The sequence below is a fragment of the Heterocephalus glaber genome, unplaced genomic scaffold (genome assembly GCF_053883595.1).
Source record: "Heterocephalus glaber isolate CG9 unplaced genomic scaffold, H.glaber_assembly_v1.0 deba00000546, whole genome shotgun sequence".
Lineage (NCBI taxonomy): Eukaryota > Metazoa > Chordata > Mammalia > Rodentia > Bathyergidae > Heterocephalus > Heterocephalus glaber.
Window position 1 is genome coordinate 42,010,699 of NW_028258147.1, and position 19,728 is coordinate 42,030,426.

Below are 19,728 nucleotides of genomic sequence, written 5' to 3' on the forward strand. Positions count from 1 at the left end.
CCCATATCTATCACCATGCACTAAACTGAGATCTAAGTGGATTAAAGATCTAAATATTAAGACAGAAACATTAAACTTGCTGGAAGATAAGTTAGGTAGAACTCTTGAAGACATTGGCATAGGAAAAGGCTTCATGAACAAAACTTCAGTAGCACGGGAACTAGCACAAAGAATCAACAACTGGGATCTCATCTTATTAAAAAAGATTCTGCACTGCAAAAGAAACCACCAACAGAGCTAAAAGACAACCTACAAAGTGGGAAAAAATTTTTAGCAGCTGTAACTCAGAAAAAGGTCTACTATCTAGAATACATAAAGAATTGAAAAAAATCAGACCCCCCCCCCAAATTCAAAGACCCAATTCAAAAATGGGCATCTGAAATGAGCAGACATTTCTCAGACAAAGAAGTAAAAGCAGCAAATAAATATATGAAAAAAATGTTCAACATCACTGGTTATTTGAGAGATGCAGATGAAAACAACACTGAGATTCCACCTCACCCCACAAAGAATGGCTGCTATCAAAAAATCAACCAATAACAAATGCTGGCGGGGGTGTAGGGAGAAAAGAACCCTTCTCCATTGTTGGTGGGAGTGCAGACTGGTGCAACCACTGTGGAAATCCGTATGGACATACCTCAAAGAACTAGGGCTAAAGGTTCCATTTGACCCAGCTATTCTCCTGTTGGGTATCTTCCCAAAAGAATTAAAAGAATCATACCACAGCGATATATGTGCACCCATGTTTATAGCGGCACAATTTGTAATAGCTAAAGCTTGGAAAAAGCCCAAGTGCCCATCAACTGGAAACTGGATAAAGAAGACGTGGTTTTTTTATAAAATGGAGTACTACTCAGCCATAAAGAATGAGAAACTAGAGACATTTATAGCTAAATGGATGCATATTCAGGCCATCCTCTTAAGTTAAACAAATAGGACACACATGGGTAAATACCGAATAGTTTCTCTAGTGTGAGAAATTGAAAGTGTAAATAAGGATTAAAATGATTAAAATGAATAACTGATAATTTGAAATATTAAAAGGTCCAAATGTGTAGGGGTGGTGAGAGGGGAAGGGGAAAGGAAAGAAGGGAAAGGAAAAATTATGAGAAAAGAAAAAAAATGGAAACGAAATCTATGTAAATAGGGAAGGGTGGAGGGGGTGAAGGACGCACAGGTAATGGGGAAAAATAAGAACCAAGATACATCATGTACAGGTACAAGCACCCAATGATAAATGTAAATGTACTGTATACCTAAAATGTACCAATAGAAGAATTAAAAAAAAAAGTGAAGAGACGACCTACTGAATGAGGAAAAAAAAGTTATCAGCTACTTCTCTGATAGAAAACTATTATCTAGAATATATAAAGAACTCAAAAAAATTATACCTCCAAAAATAAATTACCCAATCAACACATGGGCAACTGAAATGATTAGATACTTCTCGAAAGAAGTACAAATGACAAATAAGTACATGAAGAAATGTTCAGCATCTTTGGTTATGTGATACATGCATGCTCATGTTTATAGCAGGGCAATTCATAATAGTTATATTATGAAAATAGCCTAGATGCTCATCAACAGATGAATGGATAAAGACGTGGTTTACATACACAATGGAGTACAGTACTATTCAGCCACAAAGAAGTATACATTTGAATCATTCATAGGAAAACAGATGAGTCATTGTGATAATTAAGTGATTATGTCAACTTTAGCAAGAAACATCCAACTAAATTGTGGCTGAGGGGATTTACTGGAGATTTGCTGGGATTTACTGGGTGTAAGTGACAGCAACCAATGGGCTTGCCACCTAAATGGTATAAAAGGGAAATGAAGAAGGAGGCTCACTTCTGTTTCTTCGGAGGAGCTCAGGTCTTCACTTTCACCTGGGATGTTGTCTCTTGGCTTCCAACACAGACTCTTCAGCCTCCAGTACAAACCCTTCAACCTTCCCTCACAGACCCTTTGGCCTCCTGATACGGACTCGCATAGAACACTACACTGAGCTCCAGGCCTTCGACTGGATCCTTTAGACCTCCAGCACACAGACAGACATTTTGCATCTTCCACACCTGACTCTGGGTGGCCACTGTAAGCCAATCCTCTAAATTCTTAAGTATTTGTATATCTTGCATTAAATCTGTTTCTCTAGTAAGCACTGACTGATACAGATTTGATGATATCATAATGCTTAGTAAAATACATCAGACACAAAAAATTAAATACCACATGGTTTATCTCATATGAAAAAACCCAAAATATAAATAATTTAAAGAGCAAAATAAAGGAGAGATGGTAAAAAACAGGGAACCAGCCTTTCTGGAGATGGAGATGTGAGGAGGGTAGAAAAGAAGATCAGAGCCGGGCATGGTGACGCAAGTCTATAATCCCAGCACTAAGCAGGCTGAAGCAGGAGGATCATTGCCAAATTCAAGGCCAGCCTGGACTAAACTGAGTTCAAGGCCAATCTAAACTGTCTCAAAACAACCAACCAACAGGGCCGGGGATTTAGCTCAGTGGTTTCGCTGCCTACTGCATAAGCACAAGACCCGAGTTTGATCCCCGTTACCAAAAAAAAAAAAAAAACAAAAAACCAACCAATAAATAAATAAATAGCCAGGTGTGGGGGCACATGCCTATAATCCCAGCACAAGGGAGGCTGGGGCAGGAGTATCACCATGAGTTTGAGGCCAGCCTGGGTTACACAGTGAGACCCTGTCTCAATCAACCAGCCAATAACTGACTGATTCAGTTACTAGTCTCCCTCAAAATACACCTCCCTCACTTCAAGTACACTTATCCCATTGTCCTTCCTATTTTCCAAAGCAGTTCTGGAGGTCATTTTTCAGTGTCTTTAGTTGTGCTGTGTTGGCTGCCTCAAGGTGCTGAACTGATTGAAAATGTTTACCTTCCATGATCATTTGACTTGGGGAAAAGCCAGAAGTTTTACAGTGTCAGATCCAGTAAACAAGTGGATAAGGACACATAGTAATATTTTTACTGGACAAAAATTGCCTTACCAGGCCAGGGATTTACTTCAGTGGCACCATGGCTGCCTCACAAGCGCAAGGTCCTGAGTTAGATCTCCAGTACCAAAAAAAAAATTACCTTATCAGAAGCATGTGACATGGCGCATTACTCATGATGGAAGATGAAACCATCAGGCCATACTCTATGCACATTGTTTTGTTTTTTAAACACTCTAATAAGCCCTTATAACATTCTGAGTTCATTGTTCCTGGACACAAACTCAGCTCACACAATTCCAGCAAGGTCAAAAAATATAGTCAGCACTACCTAGATGTTGGGATTTGATTGACTTCCTTTTTCTGCACAAGGAGAACTGGATGGTCTCCATCCAGAACTCTGAACCTTAGTCTCAGAATCTGACCAGGATCACACCACAGACCCAAGTTTCAACTTTTGCGATATTTCTCTTTTTTTTCTTTTTTTTTCTTTTTTTTGGTACCGGGGATTGAACTCGGGTCCTTCTGCTTCCGAGGCAGGCGGCGGAACCACTGAGCTAAATCACCAGCCGTTTTGTGATATTTCTTTAAAAGCAGGAATCAGAAGCATCACAATCAAGCAACTCCAATGAAACAAAATTTTCATCTAAATGCATTGTTCACGATCTATGATATATGGCAAACCTTAAAATGTATATTCTCTCAACCACAGCTCACAACTGAATGACTCCACAGAACAAACTGAAACTTGCCAAACACTGTAACTAAGGGTCAACTCGCTCCTTCTAAAGATCCCTTTCTTTTGGATGGCACTCAGCAGCAGTAATAACTGTGTTTTGTGCTTAAACTGTACCATGTTTTTTAGGCACTGTAGATTATACTATCTATGTTATGTTACTACTCAATTTTGTCGGATGTGAGGGTGATCTCGCTGTGACATCTGTCACCCCACTGATCGTCAGGGTTGATTCAATTTTGCAACCGGAGTATAAAAATGGCACAAACAATATGTAAATAAATGGGCAGAGTTGTGTTCCAATAAAACTTTAATTATGTACATTAAAATTTGAGTTTCATGTGTCACACAGTACAATGATTTATGAACTTAATTCATTCCCAAGGGCTGGTTGTAAGTCAACACTATTTTTCCCATAAGAAATAATAAAAATACCTATAATGCATTTTGAATCTCCCAAAGCCCTTATCTAACCTTTTCATAATAAAAAAGGGTTGTATAAAGTGCATAATTTACCAGAAACACCATTAATTTTCCTACTACATTCACCAAAAAGTTATAAAATGTACCTAGTTTACCAGAAACACTAATTTCATACTGTACTCACCATTTGACTTGCAGTAAGCGAAGTTGAACTGGAAGGTGGTTATTGTTTGGAAGGAGAGTCCCCTTCCATAAGAACATCAGGAATCTGGATCTCTTGTGTTCTCTCTCTCTTTGGGAGTCTGTAGCCCAGTGAGACCTGCTTCTGGCTCAAAGGTCTCCACCTTTCCAGAACTAAAACCTGGTCTGAGGTTGTCTGTTTCTGTCTTTAACTCTGTTCTGCTGTATGACATGACATTGTCACCAAGCAAGTGAATGTAACGATTGGCTTTTTCTCTGTCTGGGTGGGTCTTCTCTACAAATGTTTGTAGCTCTGTCCATTTCTCAGGATTTCCTTTATTTCAGAAGAAGTTTGCTGCACTGTTTACTGATATTCCCCCTCCTCTTCAGAAAGCTCCTCAGCTGCCATCCTCTGTTGCTCAGCCGGAAGTTGCTGAAGTTCCTCTGTAGACAATTCCTCTGAGTGTTCCTCCACCAGTTCCTCAACATCACCACTGTCTACCTGCAAGCCTATGGACTCTGCTGTAGTGACAGTGTCATCAACCACAGGGTCAGCTGAAGGCTCAGACTCCTCTACACAGCCTTCAAAGTCTCTCTCGTGTATAATTTTAGATCACACCTTCTTCCAGGCAAATTTCAGTGTCCTTAGAAAGACATTGGCCTAAGATTTCTCAATTAACCCCACACAGGAAAGACCAGCATTCAGGTTATAACTCAAGACTTTGGTTGTAAGTTAAAACTAAAGTTGCAGCTGTAACCCAAGTTGTTCCTTTGTGCCAGCTGTAACTCAAGAGTTCACTGTATTATAATTTTGGGGGTTTTTTAGAACAATGTAACAACCATTAGGGCTATTGGCTATACAAAAACCAAAGGTAGGGGCCCGAGGATTTAGCTCAGTGGTTCTGCCGCCTGCCTCGCAAGCCCAAGGTCCCAAGTTCGATCCCCAGTACTAAAAAAAAAAAATCAAAGGTAGGCAAATATGGCCCATTAGTTAGTTTAATGACACTTACTTGAAATTATACATTAAATATTAATAAAATATAAACATTTCTCAAAGTAATCAAGTAATTTTATCATGTATTATTTTTCTATACAAATTAATATTTAGAATCATGGTACCTTTTCTCTGATATCACTTTTAACTTGCTCATCTTGAGTTACTTCATTTCACCATTGCATAATCTAAAAAATAAAAATTAATGATATTAAATACTTAACAGAATTCCATTTTCTATATATTAGATGTCATAAAAACCAAACAAGTAAAGTTTTCATCACAGGAAACACACTATCATAGGAAACTACAAGAGAATGAGTCGTACATGCCTGTATTGGATCATTTCAGTGTATAATATGTGACTATTAAAACATCTACAGGGCTGAGGATTTAGCTCAGGGTTGCTGCACATGCCTGGCAAGCACAAGGTCCTGAGTTCAATTCCTGGTACCAAAAAAATAAATACATCTACAATCAATTACACAAATCCTGGAACAAGAAAAATGCTGAAATCAAACACAACAGTTTATGGTCACAGTGTGGAAAAGTTCTTTTGAGATGGTTCAAATCATCTTCCCTATTCTAAAATTCTTTTTTTTTTCTCATATTTATTCCATTCCCTTCTTTCCTTTCTCCTACCCCTCCCACTTCCCCTTCCCTTTTGGACCTTTTCTTCCTATTTCACATTATCTATTACACATTTTGATCCTTATTTACACTTTGTTTCTCACACCAGAGAAACTTTCACTATTTACATATGTGCATCCTATTTATTTCACTTGAGTATCGCCTCGATATGCATCCATTTAGCTATAAATGTCTCTAGTTTCTCATTCTTTATGGCTGAGTAGTACTCCATTTTATAAAAAAACATATCTTCTTTATCCAGTCTCCAGTTGATGGGCAACTGGGCTGTTCCCAAGACTTATCGATTACCAACTGTGCCGCTATAATCATGGGTGCACATATATCGCTGTGGTTAGGATTCTTTTAATTCTTTTGGGAAGATATTCAGCAGGGGAATAGCTAGGTCAAATGGGACCTCTAATCCTAGTTTTTTGAGGAATCTCCATACTGATTTCCACAGTGGTTGCACCAGTCTGCACTCCCACCAAGAGTGGAGAAGCGTTCCTTTTTCCTCACAGCCCTGCCAGCATGTTATTGGTTGATTTCTTCTAAAATTCTTACTTAAAATACGCAAAGCAAACATAGCATCCTCTGTTTAGTGTATTTATAGTCCGACATTTTCCTTCAGTCAAAATTTTCCTCTTTGGGAAATAGTCACTATATAAACAACCTTACATCTTAAGTCATATAATTTTTATAATTTTCATACCTACTTTGCAACTATTCACATAAAAATAACCTGAATATCTCAACTATATACACTAATCTTTACTAAAGCACAACGTTGTAACAACACTAGAAAATGAAATGACTGCAGATCTAACAATCATATGTTTATACAGTATTTAGTAATGCTACTGTAAAGGAAAGCTAAAAAGCAGCTATAAAATCATTTCACTTAATAGATTCAGAAGTTACAAGTATTCCGAATGTCTTTCTTCAATAACAAACTTTTCAACAAAACACAAATAAACACTTTTTTCAATTTTCTCATTAACTCAAAAAGGATTACAGATTATGTAAAAAATTACATAAAATTGTTTTTTAAATCATTGAGAAATTTTAAACTATTCTTTGACTTATTTTTTAAAATGATTTTTTTAAAGTCAAAGGAACTTTTTCTAATTTTCAACTTAATTAAGAATTGTTATATGTATCTACAGGGAGGAAAAAAATCTTTCTGTAATAAGAACCTAGAGGCCAGGCCTGTGAACACCCAGTGAGTAACTAAAAACAAGACAGAGTCTGGCCTCTGCACTCAGCTCTGCAAGTAGGCATTTTAATCACTTTTGGAACACAAGTGACTGGCTCCCAATTTACCTCGCCTGTCTCATCCCCCTTCAAGATTGAGGACACCAAGGTAAGAGTAACTAAAGTAATTTTCCAGATTTATAAGAACAAACATTCACTTGTCAACTTTTACAAAGTACAGTTCCAGACACCCTGGAGCAACTGCCCAGAAGTCTCCAGTCATTGTCCTGCCCTTAAGTCACCTCAGATTCCAGGAAAAATAGAGCCTTACAGACCACCCCATGATGAGGTGATACCCTGCACAACGCAGGAGCCTTCATCTCACGATGGAATCCAAATTGTTCCCTCGAGTGAGGATACTCTCCCAGAACCTCACAGAACCAGGCTTGAGATCAACCACACCAGTAAGCCACACTAGAACCACCTACACTATTAGCTGTGCAAAACTTCAATTCCTGCCTTTGCTCCCTAAACCCTTTGTCAGCCCTGGGAGGCAGCTTTTGACACTTCTGTCTGTGCTTCCTTAAAGGCACTTCCTTGCCCTTTACCACTGCTTGACTAATTTCATGAGAAAGTCTTAAAAACCTGATAATATGGCAGAATTGGTATACAATCTTAGCACACAATTATCCATCTCAATTTCCCTGTGGAGTGCCTTCCCATACTTGAGGAACTTGAAAGCTTTAAAAAGCAAAACAAAACACACACAAAAAATGTCCTTCCTCTTGCACTTCCTTTTTCTCTAACAGCCTCTCTTCTATTTTCATGCCATCTTTCTCTGGTGGGGGGTGTCTAGATTCCCTTATGTCTTAAATATTAACATTTATGCATTTATGTTGTACAAATATGCCTGATAATCCAACATGGCAATTTTGGGGGATCAAGTATGAGAAGTGCCAACAGACAATTCTGCTAAGTGAGTAAAGAAAACCCATATCTTGTAAACCATCTCACTGCACTAATGTAACAGCAGACACACGAAAAAGTCCATCTTTACAATGCAAACTACTTAGCAATAGTTTTATACCCATAGTGACTGCCCTGTTTTGCCTTCCCTCCAGCAAGGGACAAAGGGTTCCAGGTTCTCCACAGCCCTACCGACACTTATTATTTTCCATTTTTAGGATTCCAGCTGTCCTAACAGATGCGAATACTGTGACTTTGATTTGGATCTCCCTATTCACTAAGTGTTCAGCATCTTTCCACATGTTTTTTGGCCATGTTTTTACCTTTGAAGACATATGTATTTAAGCCTTTTACCCATTTTTAAACTGGGTTATTTTTATATGCACAAATTCCCCTCTTAGGTATATACCCAAAATAGCTGAACACGAGAAACTTAAACAAATACTTTATGCCCATGTTCATAGCAGCATTATTCATAAAAGGTGGAAACAACCCAAGTATCCTTCAACAGATGAACAGATAAACAAATGTGGTATATATGTAGAATGAGTATTATTCAGTCACAAAGCAAAATGGAGTTTTGATACATCTACAACATGGATGCATCTTGAAAACATGCTAAATGGATCAAAGACCTACAAGTAAGGCCTAAAACCATAAAACATCTAGAGGAGAACACTGGTCTTGACAAATGATATCTTTTTTAATAGGATACCAAAAGCATAGGCAACAATAGCAAAATAAGTAAGTCAGATTAAATTTAAAACTTGGGGACAAACCTCAGCACTTGGGATGCTGAGGCAAGAAAATGGCAAGTCTGAGGCCAGCATGGGCCAGACAGCAAGTCCCAGGCCAAGTGCAGAGGGAGTTAGGCGGCTCAACAGAGACAGGGCAAGAAACGGGTTGAGGACAGGGGAAAGACTGAGATGTGTTACGTCCATGTACCGATTTCTCACAATGAATGTAATCATCGTGCATTACAAACATGTACTGATTAAAATTAAAGAAAGAAAAAGGGGGGCCTATTTAAATTGGCAATGAACATTTCTTCCAAGACATAAAAATGACCAACAGGTTTATGAAACTGTACTAAACATTACTCACCGGGAAATGTAAACCACAATGATACTGCCTCATACCTGATAGGGACTCTTAAAAAAGGACAAGAGACCTGTACATTGTTTCATAGCTCTTCCAAAGCATAAAATTGAGAGAGACTGGTACAGTCATTACATCAGAGAAGGTACAGGCCAGAACAAGCCAAGGTAGATCCACAGCTTGTAAGGGCAGCAGTAAGCAGGATCAACATAGCCTCCTGACTTGTTTTCTGATTGTGCAGTAACAGTGGGGTTCAAGAAACAATGTTCTTAGAAGCAATTTCACAATTAGGAAGTTTCTTAAAAATAAGAGACAATATCTCCCCTAGTTTTCTGGTTCTATACTAAGATTTTGGGAGTCGTTCCTTAAAGCTCAACCAAAGCCAGGTATATAATCCCAGAATTCTGGAGCCTGAGGCAGAAGGACCACAAATTCAAGCCCAGCCTGGGCAATTTAGCAATTTAGTGATACTCTGTCTTGAAATAAAAACTAAAAACAGGTCTGGGGATATTAAAGTGGTCAGTAAATACATGGCCCATGTTACAAGAGAGCACTGAAAAGACAGGAGGGAAACAAAATTTAACCTCCTGGTTCCACAGCACTCTTATAGCAGGTGAGGCCAGTTCAGGGCTCCACTACTGCTACAAGGATGGCTTTCCCATCATGGGGCTCAGGCAGCTGCACAGCTTTGCTAACAAGATCCAGGCAGTTTTGTAGTAGAGCTCCTCTGGTAAGATTTGACCCTGTGAACAGTGTTCTCCAGATCAGAAAGGGCAGACTCCAGCACTAGAACCTCACCACAATACCTAGCCTTGACCTTGGCCTTTCCTAACAAGGAGAAGATCTCTCCTGGGTGTGGAGAAGTATTCTATCCCAGGGGTGGGGGTAATAACTGCTCTTTATATCTGCTGTTCCTATTTCCTTTAAAACTGTCTTTACTTTTCACTCATAACTTCTCCCTTATTAATCCACTCCCATGTTATACTTAATAACTCATTATAGCTTTTCCCTGTTAAGTTACTGTGTAGTTTTCTATCTCCCAACTGAACCCATACTGGTACATCCCAGCAAGTATTTATTTAATAGCAAACAGTAAACCTCTGCTTGATCCACAGTACACATGAATGTTCTGAATATTCAAAACAACTGAATGTTCTCTTTTGTTTTTCAATAAAAGATTTGGGAAGGAGGAGGGGTGACAGAACAATATCTTCAGAAATAAGATAAAGCTGTGACATCAATTTTTTTAAATCTTAAAGTGACACTAATAGTTATATTTTTACATTAACCTATTAAATATTTTAGCTGTAATATTAACTCATCTTAAGAGTACTGTCACTACTGTTATGCCTAACTTCTATTTTCAAATTTAACCTACAATGACATACCACTTTACAACTATTAGAATAATTATAAAAAAAAAAAAAGCAAAACAGGATAACAACAAGTTTTATCAAGGACACTGAGAAATTAAAACCCTTACATTCTGCTGATAGAATGTAAAAACAGTATGTTTGGAAACAGTATAGCAGTTCCTCAAAAGGCTAAATATAAAATGACCATATGACTCAGCTATTTTATTTCTATATATACCCCCCAAACTTTAAAAACTTACATGCACAGAAAAATCTATATGAATGTATATAGCAGCTTTATTCAGAACAGCCAAAAAGTGGAAACAATCTAAATGTACATCACCTAATGAATGGAAAGTAAAAGTAAGTATATCCTTACAATGGAACGTTAATCAGTGATATAAAGAAATGAAGTACTATACCAAGGGTGGTGGTACACACCTGTAATCCCAGGACTCAGGAGGCTGAGGCAGAAGGATCACAAGTTCATGGCCAGCCTGGGCTAATGAGACCCTGTCTCAAAAACAAACAAAAGAAAATAAAGTACCGAGATGCACACTACCTGTATGAACCTTAAAAACATTACGTTGAAAAAAGTCAGTAACCGCGGGGGTGGTGGCTCATGCCTGTAATCCCAGCACTTGGGAGGCTGAGGCAGGAGGATTGCCATGAGTTCCAGGCCAGCCTAGGCTACACAGTGAGTTCAAGGCCAGCCTGAACTACACAGCAAGATCCTGTCTCAAGCCAATAACAAAAGGCCATGTCATTATATGATTCAATGTATATGAAATACCCAGAATAGATAAATCTACAGAACCTAGAAATAGGTTAGGCCAAGGACTGGGAAGCCAGGAATGTTGGAAGGTAAGGGCTAAGAGGTGCTGCTATAGGAGGTGGGGCAAAGCACAGCTGGCTGGAGAAGTAGGTGGGACCTGTCCGTTGAAGACCTCAGGTCTGCCAGGATCCACAGGTGGAACTTCTCACCGGCTCCTAGGAAACAGGACGCCAGGAGGAGCTCGCTCTTGTGACTCTTCAGGGTAGCCCATTCGGGGGCTTGTAGAACAACCAAGGGTGTACTTTTACATTTGCTCTTTTTATCTTTTGTTTGGTCCAACTTTGCTCTGCAGAGCCAGTTTTTCCCTCACACCTTCACCCCTCATTTTTCAAGTAAAATTTTGGCACCGTTTTGGCTTGTTTCACCTACTTCTCTGTTGGAGATAAGGACCTGTAATACTTTGTTTGGTAAGCCATCTTTAAAGGAACTGCCCAAAAACAGCGTGCAGTTTATTTCAGAAGTCACAATGTTCTAAAACTTGTGGTGATGGGCACGTAACTCTGAATACAGTAAAAGCACACTTTATGTGGATAAGGGTTGACTTTTATATATTTAAAAGCAGATTATATTGGTATTAGATGTGGGAACTTGGCCTTATCAATAGAAAATCCTAAAAGCAGTTCTACAGGATACACCTAAGAAAAGAGCAAGTTGTTTTGTCTACTCTTACCCATAAAGAGAATTAATTTGGAGGAGCTTCTTGAATTTTGATATTATTCGATCATTTGTTCCCAACTAGAGCTACTTGCAGAGCACACAAAATCTAAAACCTGAAACCTTCTGTTCTCGCTGACTAAAGACTAAAATTAAGCCAATCAGCCAAGCAGTAGATACACACACACACACACACACACACACACACACACAACACGGCATCAGAATTTCATACACCTAAGCTATCTTAATTTGCATTCTGCAAAAAAAGCCATAGAAGAAATTCTGACACCCTAAAGCTAAAGATGTATATTCTAAATATATAAACAATTCACAAATAAATGCTTTTAAAAATTTTCTCCCTGAGACAGGATCTAGCTACAATGTGCAGACTGGCCTCAAGTTCCTTGGCACAAGTGATCTTTTTGCCTCAATCTCAGAGTAGCTGCAGGTATGCATCATTTTGCCCCGCTCAAAGCTTTTTAAAGTCAGACAACCTGCTTAAAATAAATTAAAAAACAGCCAGGCATGGTACAACATAACTGTAATCCCAGCACTCAGTAAGATTATGCAAGAGGATTGTGGTGAGTTCACAACCAGCCTGTGCTACATAGTGAGACCCTGTCTCAAAAAACAAATAAAATGAATGAAAAGAAGCATATGCAGCTCACACTTGAAACCCGAATCTTAAATCTTTTTAAATAGTCTGAGGCCTTTCCTTGCTTAAACATCTTGGTCCAGTTCCCATTCAAGTAGACCAACCCCATTATTTCATTCCAATCTGTTTACAAATGGATCTCTTTGCAAGATATTATTAGACAAAGTTTCCACAGTTTAAAAATGTCTCTGAAACATGAGTGTAGGGCAACTGATAGAAAGAATGCAGTTGAAGAAGATCTAGGTAAATAGTCCAATCAGGGAGGTCAGGAAAACAAGTACACTGAAAAGACATCATCTTTTGTCAGCTTTCTCTAAATGTTTTATGTTCTAGAAGGAAATCACTTTTGGAGAACACATTCAAAGGGAGCAACTATTCCTCCACACTGGCTTTGTCAATATAACAGAAAATTACAAATCCTCCTCTTTTGTTTATTTTTGTGATACTAGAAACTGAACCCAGGGCCTTCACACTGAGCTACATCCCCAGTTGTTCGTTTTAGTTTTTACCATGTATGGATAAGTTGCTAAATTGCCTAGGCTATACTCAAACTTGTGATCCTCCTGCCTCAGCCTTCTAAGTGCTGGTGTTACAAGCATGTACCACCATACCCAGTCAAATTCTGGTTATTTAATAAGAAACGTCCCAAAGAAGATGCTCATAACCTTGGCAACATCATTAAAGGTAAAACTAAGAAATTCTGAGGGAGGAAAATAACAAACACATGTAGTCTAAAAGAAAGAGAGATAACTAAATTCCCAGCAACAGAAATCCTCAGCCTAGCTTTAAACCAGCAGTAAAACATACACCTTGGAGATGGCTTTCACTGCATTAACTCTGTCCACATTATTACATTAAGGTATGTATTTTCATCAAGTTACCTTACGTAACATTCAGTGATTACGTTATAAATGCTTTAGCCCAATCTGCAAATCTATTCCACCTATATATTGTGATTAACTTTATAAAAGAGTAAAGCTATAAAAAGTTCACATTTTATATCCTTTCTGCTCATACACCCTTAATAAAAACAAACAAGATTGAGTGGTTCACACACAATCCACAAAAGATGTTCAGACATACAAAACGTCTAATTTGTTTAGGCATGTGACATTTTAATTTTACAACAAATAAGTAGGATTTTACTGTCTGAGAATCAGAATCCCATTAGTTTTCAATTTAATTAAATAACTTATTTAAAATAACTCTTCTCCCCAACTTAGATTACAACTATTTTTAGACTTAAATGCCAAATTTTCTGTCTATACAGATGATAAGTGAGATTAAAATTCTTACTTTGATTTTCTGTCTCTAACCTATGACTGTGACCTATATTTAAAATAACTGTATTTTTTTAGATAAAACTGTAAGGTTTGATCAAAATATATGATGAATGTTTAAATTTTTAAAAATAGTATTAAAAGATATTGTTATGGCTTGTGTTGAGATGTCCCTCCAAAGCCTCATGCAAATGAGGTGGGGCTATTTCAGAGGTGACTGAATCTAGAGTGTGTGATTAATTCAAGGTGCAATCCTAGCCCCAAGGGCACTAGGATTAAGGATGTGAGTGCTACCTGTTCTAAGTAGTCTGTATAAGATAAAAGGGGCAGGAGGACACTGTTAAGATCTTTTGTTGCTTCTGCTGTCTCTGTTGCCATGAACTGTTGCCCCCTGCCATGGAGCCGGCTGATTATGGACTGAAACCACTACAAACTGTGAGCTAAATAAACCCTTTCCCCTCCAACTTTGGGTGTCCAGTATTTTGTCTAAACAACAGGAAAAAGTAACCAAGACAAATACATTGCCATTAATCCCCCTCATTTGAAACATACTTATCCCATCATTCTTGCCACATTCTGAAGCAGTTCTGGAAGTCTTCTTTCATGAATGCCTTTATGAGGTGTGACCAAAATTATACTGAATGTTGCTTCCATGTGGGACCCAAGGTAAAGGCAGGCTCCTAAAAACATTGTGGGGGAGGGACACTTACCTACCTTATTCACTTGATCCATTTGGCTCTTTCCCAAAGTCCAAATGACCATGAAAGGTAAACATTTTGAATCCATTCAGGATATTGAGGCAGCCATAGCAGCCCAACTAAAACTCTAAAAAAGGACTTCCATAATCGCTTCAGAAAGTACTAAGAATGATGAGATAAGCATGTATGTAACAAGGGAAAGTACTTTTAGGGGGACTAGTAACAATGTGCAACTGTAATAACTTTTTTTAAACTTTCACCATATTTTTCATCATACTGCCTACCAAAGTCCAGTCAGCTCTCACTATTACCCCTATAAAAAATCAAGATGTATAAGAAATGAGGAACAAAAAAGCTATAAAGCATATAGAAAACAGCAGTAAACAGAAATAAATCTCTCATCAGTAATTAGTTTAAATGTAAATGAATGAAATTTGCCATCAGAAGATATGTATGAGGGCCAGGAGTGTAACTCAGTGGCACCATGCCTTCCTGGCAAGTGCAAGGTCCTGAGTTTGATTCCTGGTACAGAAAAAAAAGGAGTTCATATATGTATGAACCCCAGCATTGCAAAACAGAGAGAGAGAGATCCACCCCTGGGTTCCATCCTGAGTGCCATAAAAACAAAACAAGACAAAGACAAATGAGTTCAAACTCAAAGGATGGCAAAATATATTCATGCAAACAGTAACCAAAAAATAGACTAATATCAGACTTTAAATCAAAACAGGGTTAACAGAGATGAAGTATATTATATATTAGTAAACAGTTCAACAGAGGAAGAAGACAGAGCAATTAAAAACTTTTACATACCTAATAACAGACTGTCAAAAGCAAAAGTTAAGCAATAAAAAAACAGCCCTACAATAACAGCTGGAGACCTCAGTAGCCTATTGTCAATAAGGATATAATAACCCAACAGAAGAAAGAACACTTGAACACAATAAGCCAGCTAGATCTAGGACATATATATAGAACACTGTACCCAAGAACAAAATATACATTTTTCCCAAATGTACAAGGGACATTCTCCAGGAGAGACCACATATTAGGCCACAAATCAAGTCTCAACAGAATTTAAATAATCTATATCATAAAAAGTTTCTTCTTCAACCCTAAAACAGAAAGTAAGGAATCAACCAAGAAAACAAAAATGGAAAATTCATAAATTTGTGGAAATTAAACAATACATTCTTAGTCACTGAGTCAAAAAGTAATTACACATTTTTATAGACAAAAGAAACCAAAAGCATTATAGCAAAAACAATGAGACACAGAAAACGTACTAAATGGGAAGTTTATAGCTCTAAACAGAAGAAAACTCTCAAATCAGCAACTAAATTTACATCTAAGGAGGGGAAAAAGAACTACACCCAAATCTAGCAGAAAGAAAAAACAGACTAGAGCACAAAAAATAGCAACTAGAATAACACAGAAAAATCAATGAAACCAAGAATACTGTGAATAACCGTATACCAACCAACTGTATAACATAGATAAAATGGATGAATTCTCAGAAACACAAAACCTATGAAGACTGAACCATAAAGAAATAAAAAATCTGAACAGAGCCCTACCTAGTAAGTAGACAGAATCAATATGTATTAAAAAACTTCCTGACAAAGAAAAACTTGGTACCTGCTGGCTTTAATGGCAAATTCTACCAAATATTTAAAGGACTAACATCAATCCTTTGCAAACATTCTAAAAAAGTGAAGATGAAGAAACACTATCTAACTCATTCTGTAAGGCCCTGTCCAGCCCTGATACCAAAGCCAAACAAAGAAAATCACAGACCAGCAATCCTTATGATCACTGCTGCACTGATGCAGAAACCCTCAGCAAAGTCACAGCAAGCCAAACTGAGCAGCACACCTATGAATCAAAACCACAGTGACGTGACACTTCCCACCCGCAAGAATGGCCGGGAGGCGGGGGGTGCAGGGAACAAGTGAAAATGGAACCGTTGTACACTCTTACATGTGGTGCAGATACTCCGGAAAACAGTACAGAAGTTCTTCAAAAGAATTTTGGTTTTGGTACTGGGGATCAAACTCGGGACTTCGCACTTGCAAGGCAGAAGGTGGAACCACTGAGCAAAATCCCTGGCCCTCTTCAAAAGAATTTTTAAAAAGAATTACCATATGATCCAGAAATTTCACTTCTGTACCAAAGTGTTATCTGTACATCTACATTCTTAGCAAACAGCAGAAGAAACCCAAGTGTCCACTGACAGATGAATGGATAAATAAAAGTGATATACACATGCAATGGAATATTATTCAGCCTTAAAAAGGAGACAAATTCTAACACATACTACAACATGAACTTTGAAGACACTGTAGTAAATGAACCTAATCACAAAAAAGACAAATGCTATCTGATTACGCATATGAAGTACTTAAAGTAGTCAAATTCATTGAAACAGAAAGAATAGTCCTCACAAGATGAGTTAATGTCTAAAGGGAAGAGAATTCCAGTTTGGGAAAACAAGAAAAGTTCTCGAGATGAGTGCGGTGATGCCTGAGTAGCAATGTGAATGCACCTCATGCAACTGAACTGTACCCTTTAAAATGCTAAGTTCTACGTTATGCATGTTTTATCATAATTTTTTAAAAATCAAAATACAAATCTTGTATTAAAAATTAGGAAAAAAATAAGTTTTTTCCAAATGTAAATAAAAATTAGAAGTCATGAAATGAAATTAAAAGAAACTAGTTTTCACCAGGCAAAGAAAAAAATCTAGAAAGTGTACCTACCATAAATTAATAAATCTAAACAGTTGCTGTAAAAAATAATATTCTTTTTGGGCCAGCACAGTGCCATGGATCTGTAATCCCAGCAGGATCAGGAGTCCAACGCCAGCCTGAGCAACACAGTGAGACCCCCACCTCAAATGACAAGAATATCCTTCTTAGTTCATTAAACTCTATGTAGGCAGTGTCCAGATTTTTAACCTTATCCTGTCATGAAGCTTTTGACATTCTCTGAAGAAGCTGCCTCCTGCAGACTGCTTTCCCTGTTGACAAGAAGAACAAAGTGACTGGAAAGATGCAGTGTTGTAGGTGTGGCCAAAAGCATCCTGGGCTATCTTAGTCCATCTAAGAGCCAATTACTTTCACTTCTGTATCTGACCCACACTAATAGTATCACTAAGCTCAGCTGACCTCTAGCCTCCACCAACCCTAGAGCTAAGAATGCTACACAGGATAAAATCGGAAATCTTTAGAAGCAATTCCTCCACTCTGCTGTGTTCCCACCAGTGTTAATTGCTAAATGTATAGATTTGTGACTTTCTACTGTTCTGTGACTATGAAAGTTCATACAACTTCTTCCATAGTGGAATGTGTCATTCAGGATAATATGAATCTATATTCCCAGGCCATTGCTCCTCACATTTGGCTGAGAAGAAACTATTGTCTCATTTCCTTTAAAGCAGGGTAGTTATTTTACATTGATACCTTTTATTAACCTTATTACAGTTTTTATTCTCGCTGTAACCTGTACCATTATTTTCAAACCTTAAATTTTAAATTTAAACCTTAAATTTTAAATTTCAAACCTTTAAATTTTTTCAAACCTTAAGTTTTCAAACCTTAAATTATGATCCCCATAAGAAAACATGTGAGATAAAGACAGCACTACTTTTAGAATGATTCATCCTCACCACGGATTAAGTGAAAAAGAAACAGATTAAAAAGTGAAGCCAAGGAGTTTTTTTCAAGCTTATGGGCTAGATTTGATTGAGCTCTTCACAATGTGCCTTCAATATTTATAATTCCCAAATTACTAAAAATTTAGACTTGAATTTAATTAGAAACATACTACTAAATCTCATTTTTTTAGATGATGACATTTCAAATTATTAACACTATAATCCCCTTGCCTCAGCACCTAACACCATTAGAAACCTCTCAACTTTCTGTGATAGCCTTTACTGTACTTAAATTTGACTTGGGTTTTCTGTTTGTCTTGTTGTTTTGAGGTATTGGGGATGGAACCCAGTGCCTTCACACAAAGCTAAGATCAAGATCACACCACCACCACCACCACCACCAGCACCCCCACCAAATATGCCTTTTTTTGAGACAGGTTCTTCTTAAATTGATGTACTGCACAGACTGGGCTCAAAGATTTGATTTTCCTCCCTCGGCCTCCCAGTAGTTTGGGTTTTTTTTAATAAACTTGTTTCTGTTTTGTTTTTTAGTAAATCTTTACCAGGATCCAAAAGTCTTAAGCAAAAACAGGTAAGCAATTGCCCTTCCAAAATTTTATGGGAATCCTTTTTATGATTTAAACCCAAACATGTCAAAGTGTAGTCCACAGACACTGCGGGGGGAAGAAACAATATTACAACTATTTTCATAATGATAAAATTAAAAATCTCAAAATTAATGCTATCTTAGAATAGAGCAAAATAGTGTCTGTCACCAAGTTGAAATATTAATCAGTTTTTCACCTTTAACCACCAGCAGTTAGAAAAAAAGAAAAAGTCACTTAAGAATGTCCTTGAATAATTAGTAAACTTAATTTTATTAAACCTCAGCCCCTGAAGATACATCTTTTTATTCTTATTTTTGTTTCTGTGTTTGGTAGCGCTAGGATCAAACCAAGGACCTTATATACGCTGGTCAAGTGTTCTACCAGTGACTTGCATCCACAGCCCCAAGATAGATCCTTCCGATATTTTGTTGGACAAAATGGTTAAGCATATATAAAGTATTTTTGCCACATACTGAATTACAATGTTTAATGGATTCCTCCAAACAAAGTGCTTAGGTTACTAAACAGAGTGCTTGAATTAGCCTCTTCTTTTATGAGACACTATTTTGAAAGAATATCTTACAGATTATGGTTATTCAAATTTGAGTGTTCCAGGATAAATTGTGGTATATATACATAATGGAGTATTATTCAGCCATAAAGAGGAAATCACATCATTTGCAGGAAAATGGATGGAAATGGAGAATATCATGTTAAGCCAAATAAGCCACAGTAAAGAAAGACAAGTATCATGTTTTCTTTTATATGTGATCCCTCGGGGAGGTCCTGGGGGGA

At 37.5% G+C, this 19,728-nt stretch overlaps 1 protein-coding gene across 19 annotated transcripts in view; it reads right to left on the reverse strand.

Moving 5' to 3' along the window:
• The window catches only part of Agtpbp1 (ATP/GTP binding carboxypeptidase 1), a 205,994-nt gene that overhangs the window by 182,852 nt on the left and 3,414 nt on the right, over positions 1–19,728 (reverse strand). For 10 of the 19 annotated variants that reach the window (XM_087204798.1, XM_087204797.1, XM_087204796.1 and 7 more), the window contains exons 2-4: positions 10,987–11,058; positions 5,431–5,493; positions 4,316–4,955 (exon numbers count right to left, since the gene is read on the reverse strand). In XM_087204798.1, the coding sequence (XP_087060924.1) occupies positions 4,316–4,392 (77 nt within the window). In that variant the 5' untranslated portion in view covers positions 4,393–4,955; positions 5,431–5,493; positions 10,987–11,058. Of the gene's footprint in view, positions 1–4,315; positions 5,261–5,430; positions 5,494–10,986; positions 11,059–19,728 lie in introns of all 19 variants that reach the window. The other 9 variants (XM_087204808.1, XM_087204799.1, XM_087204794.1 and 6 more) reach the window with 3 other exon arrangements.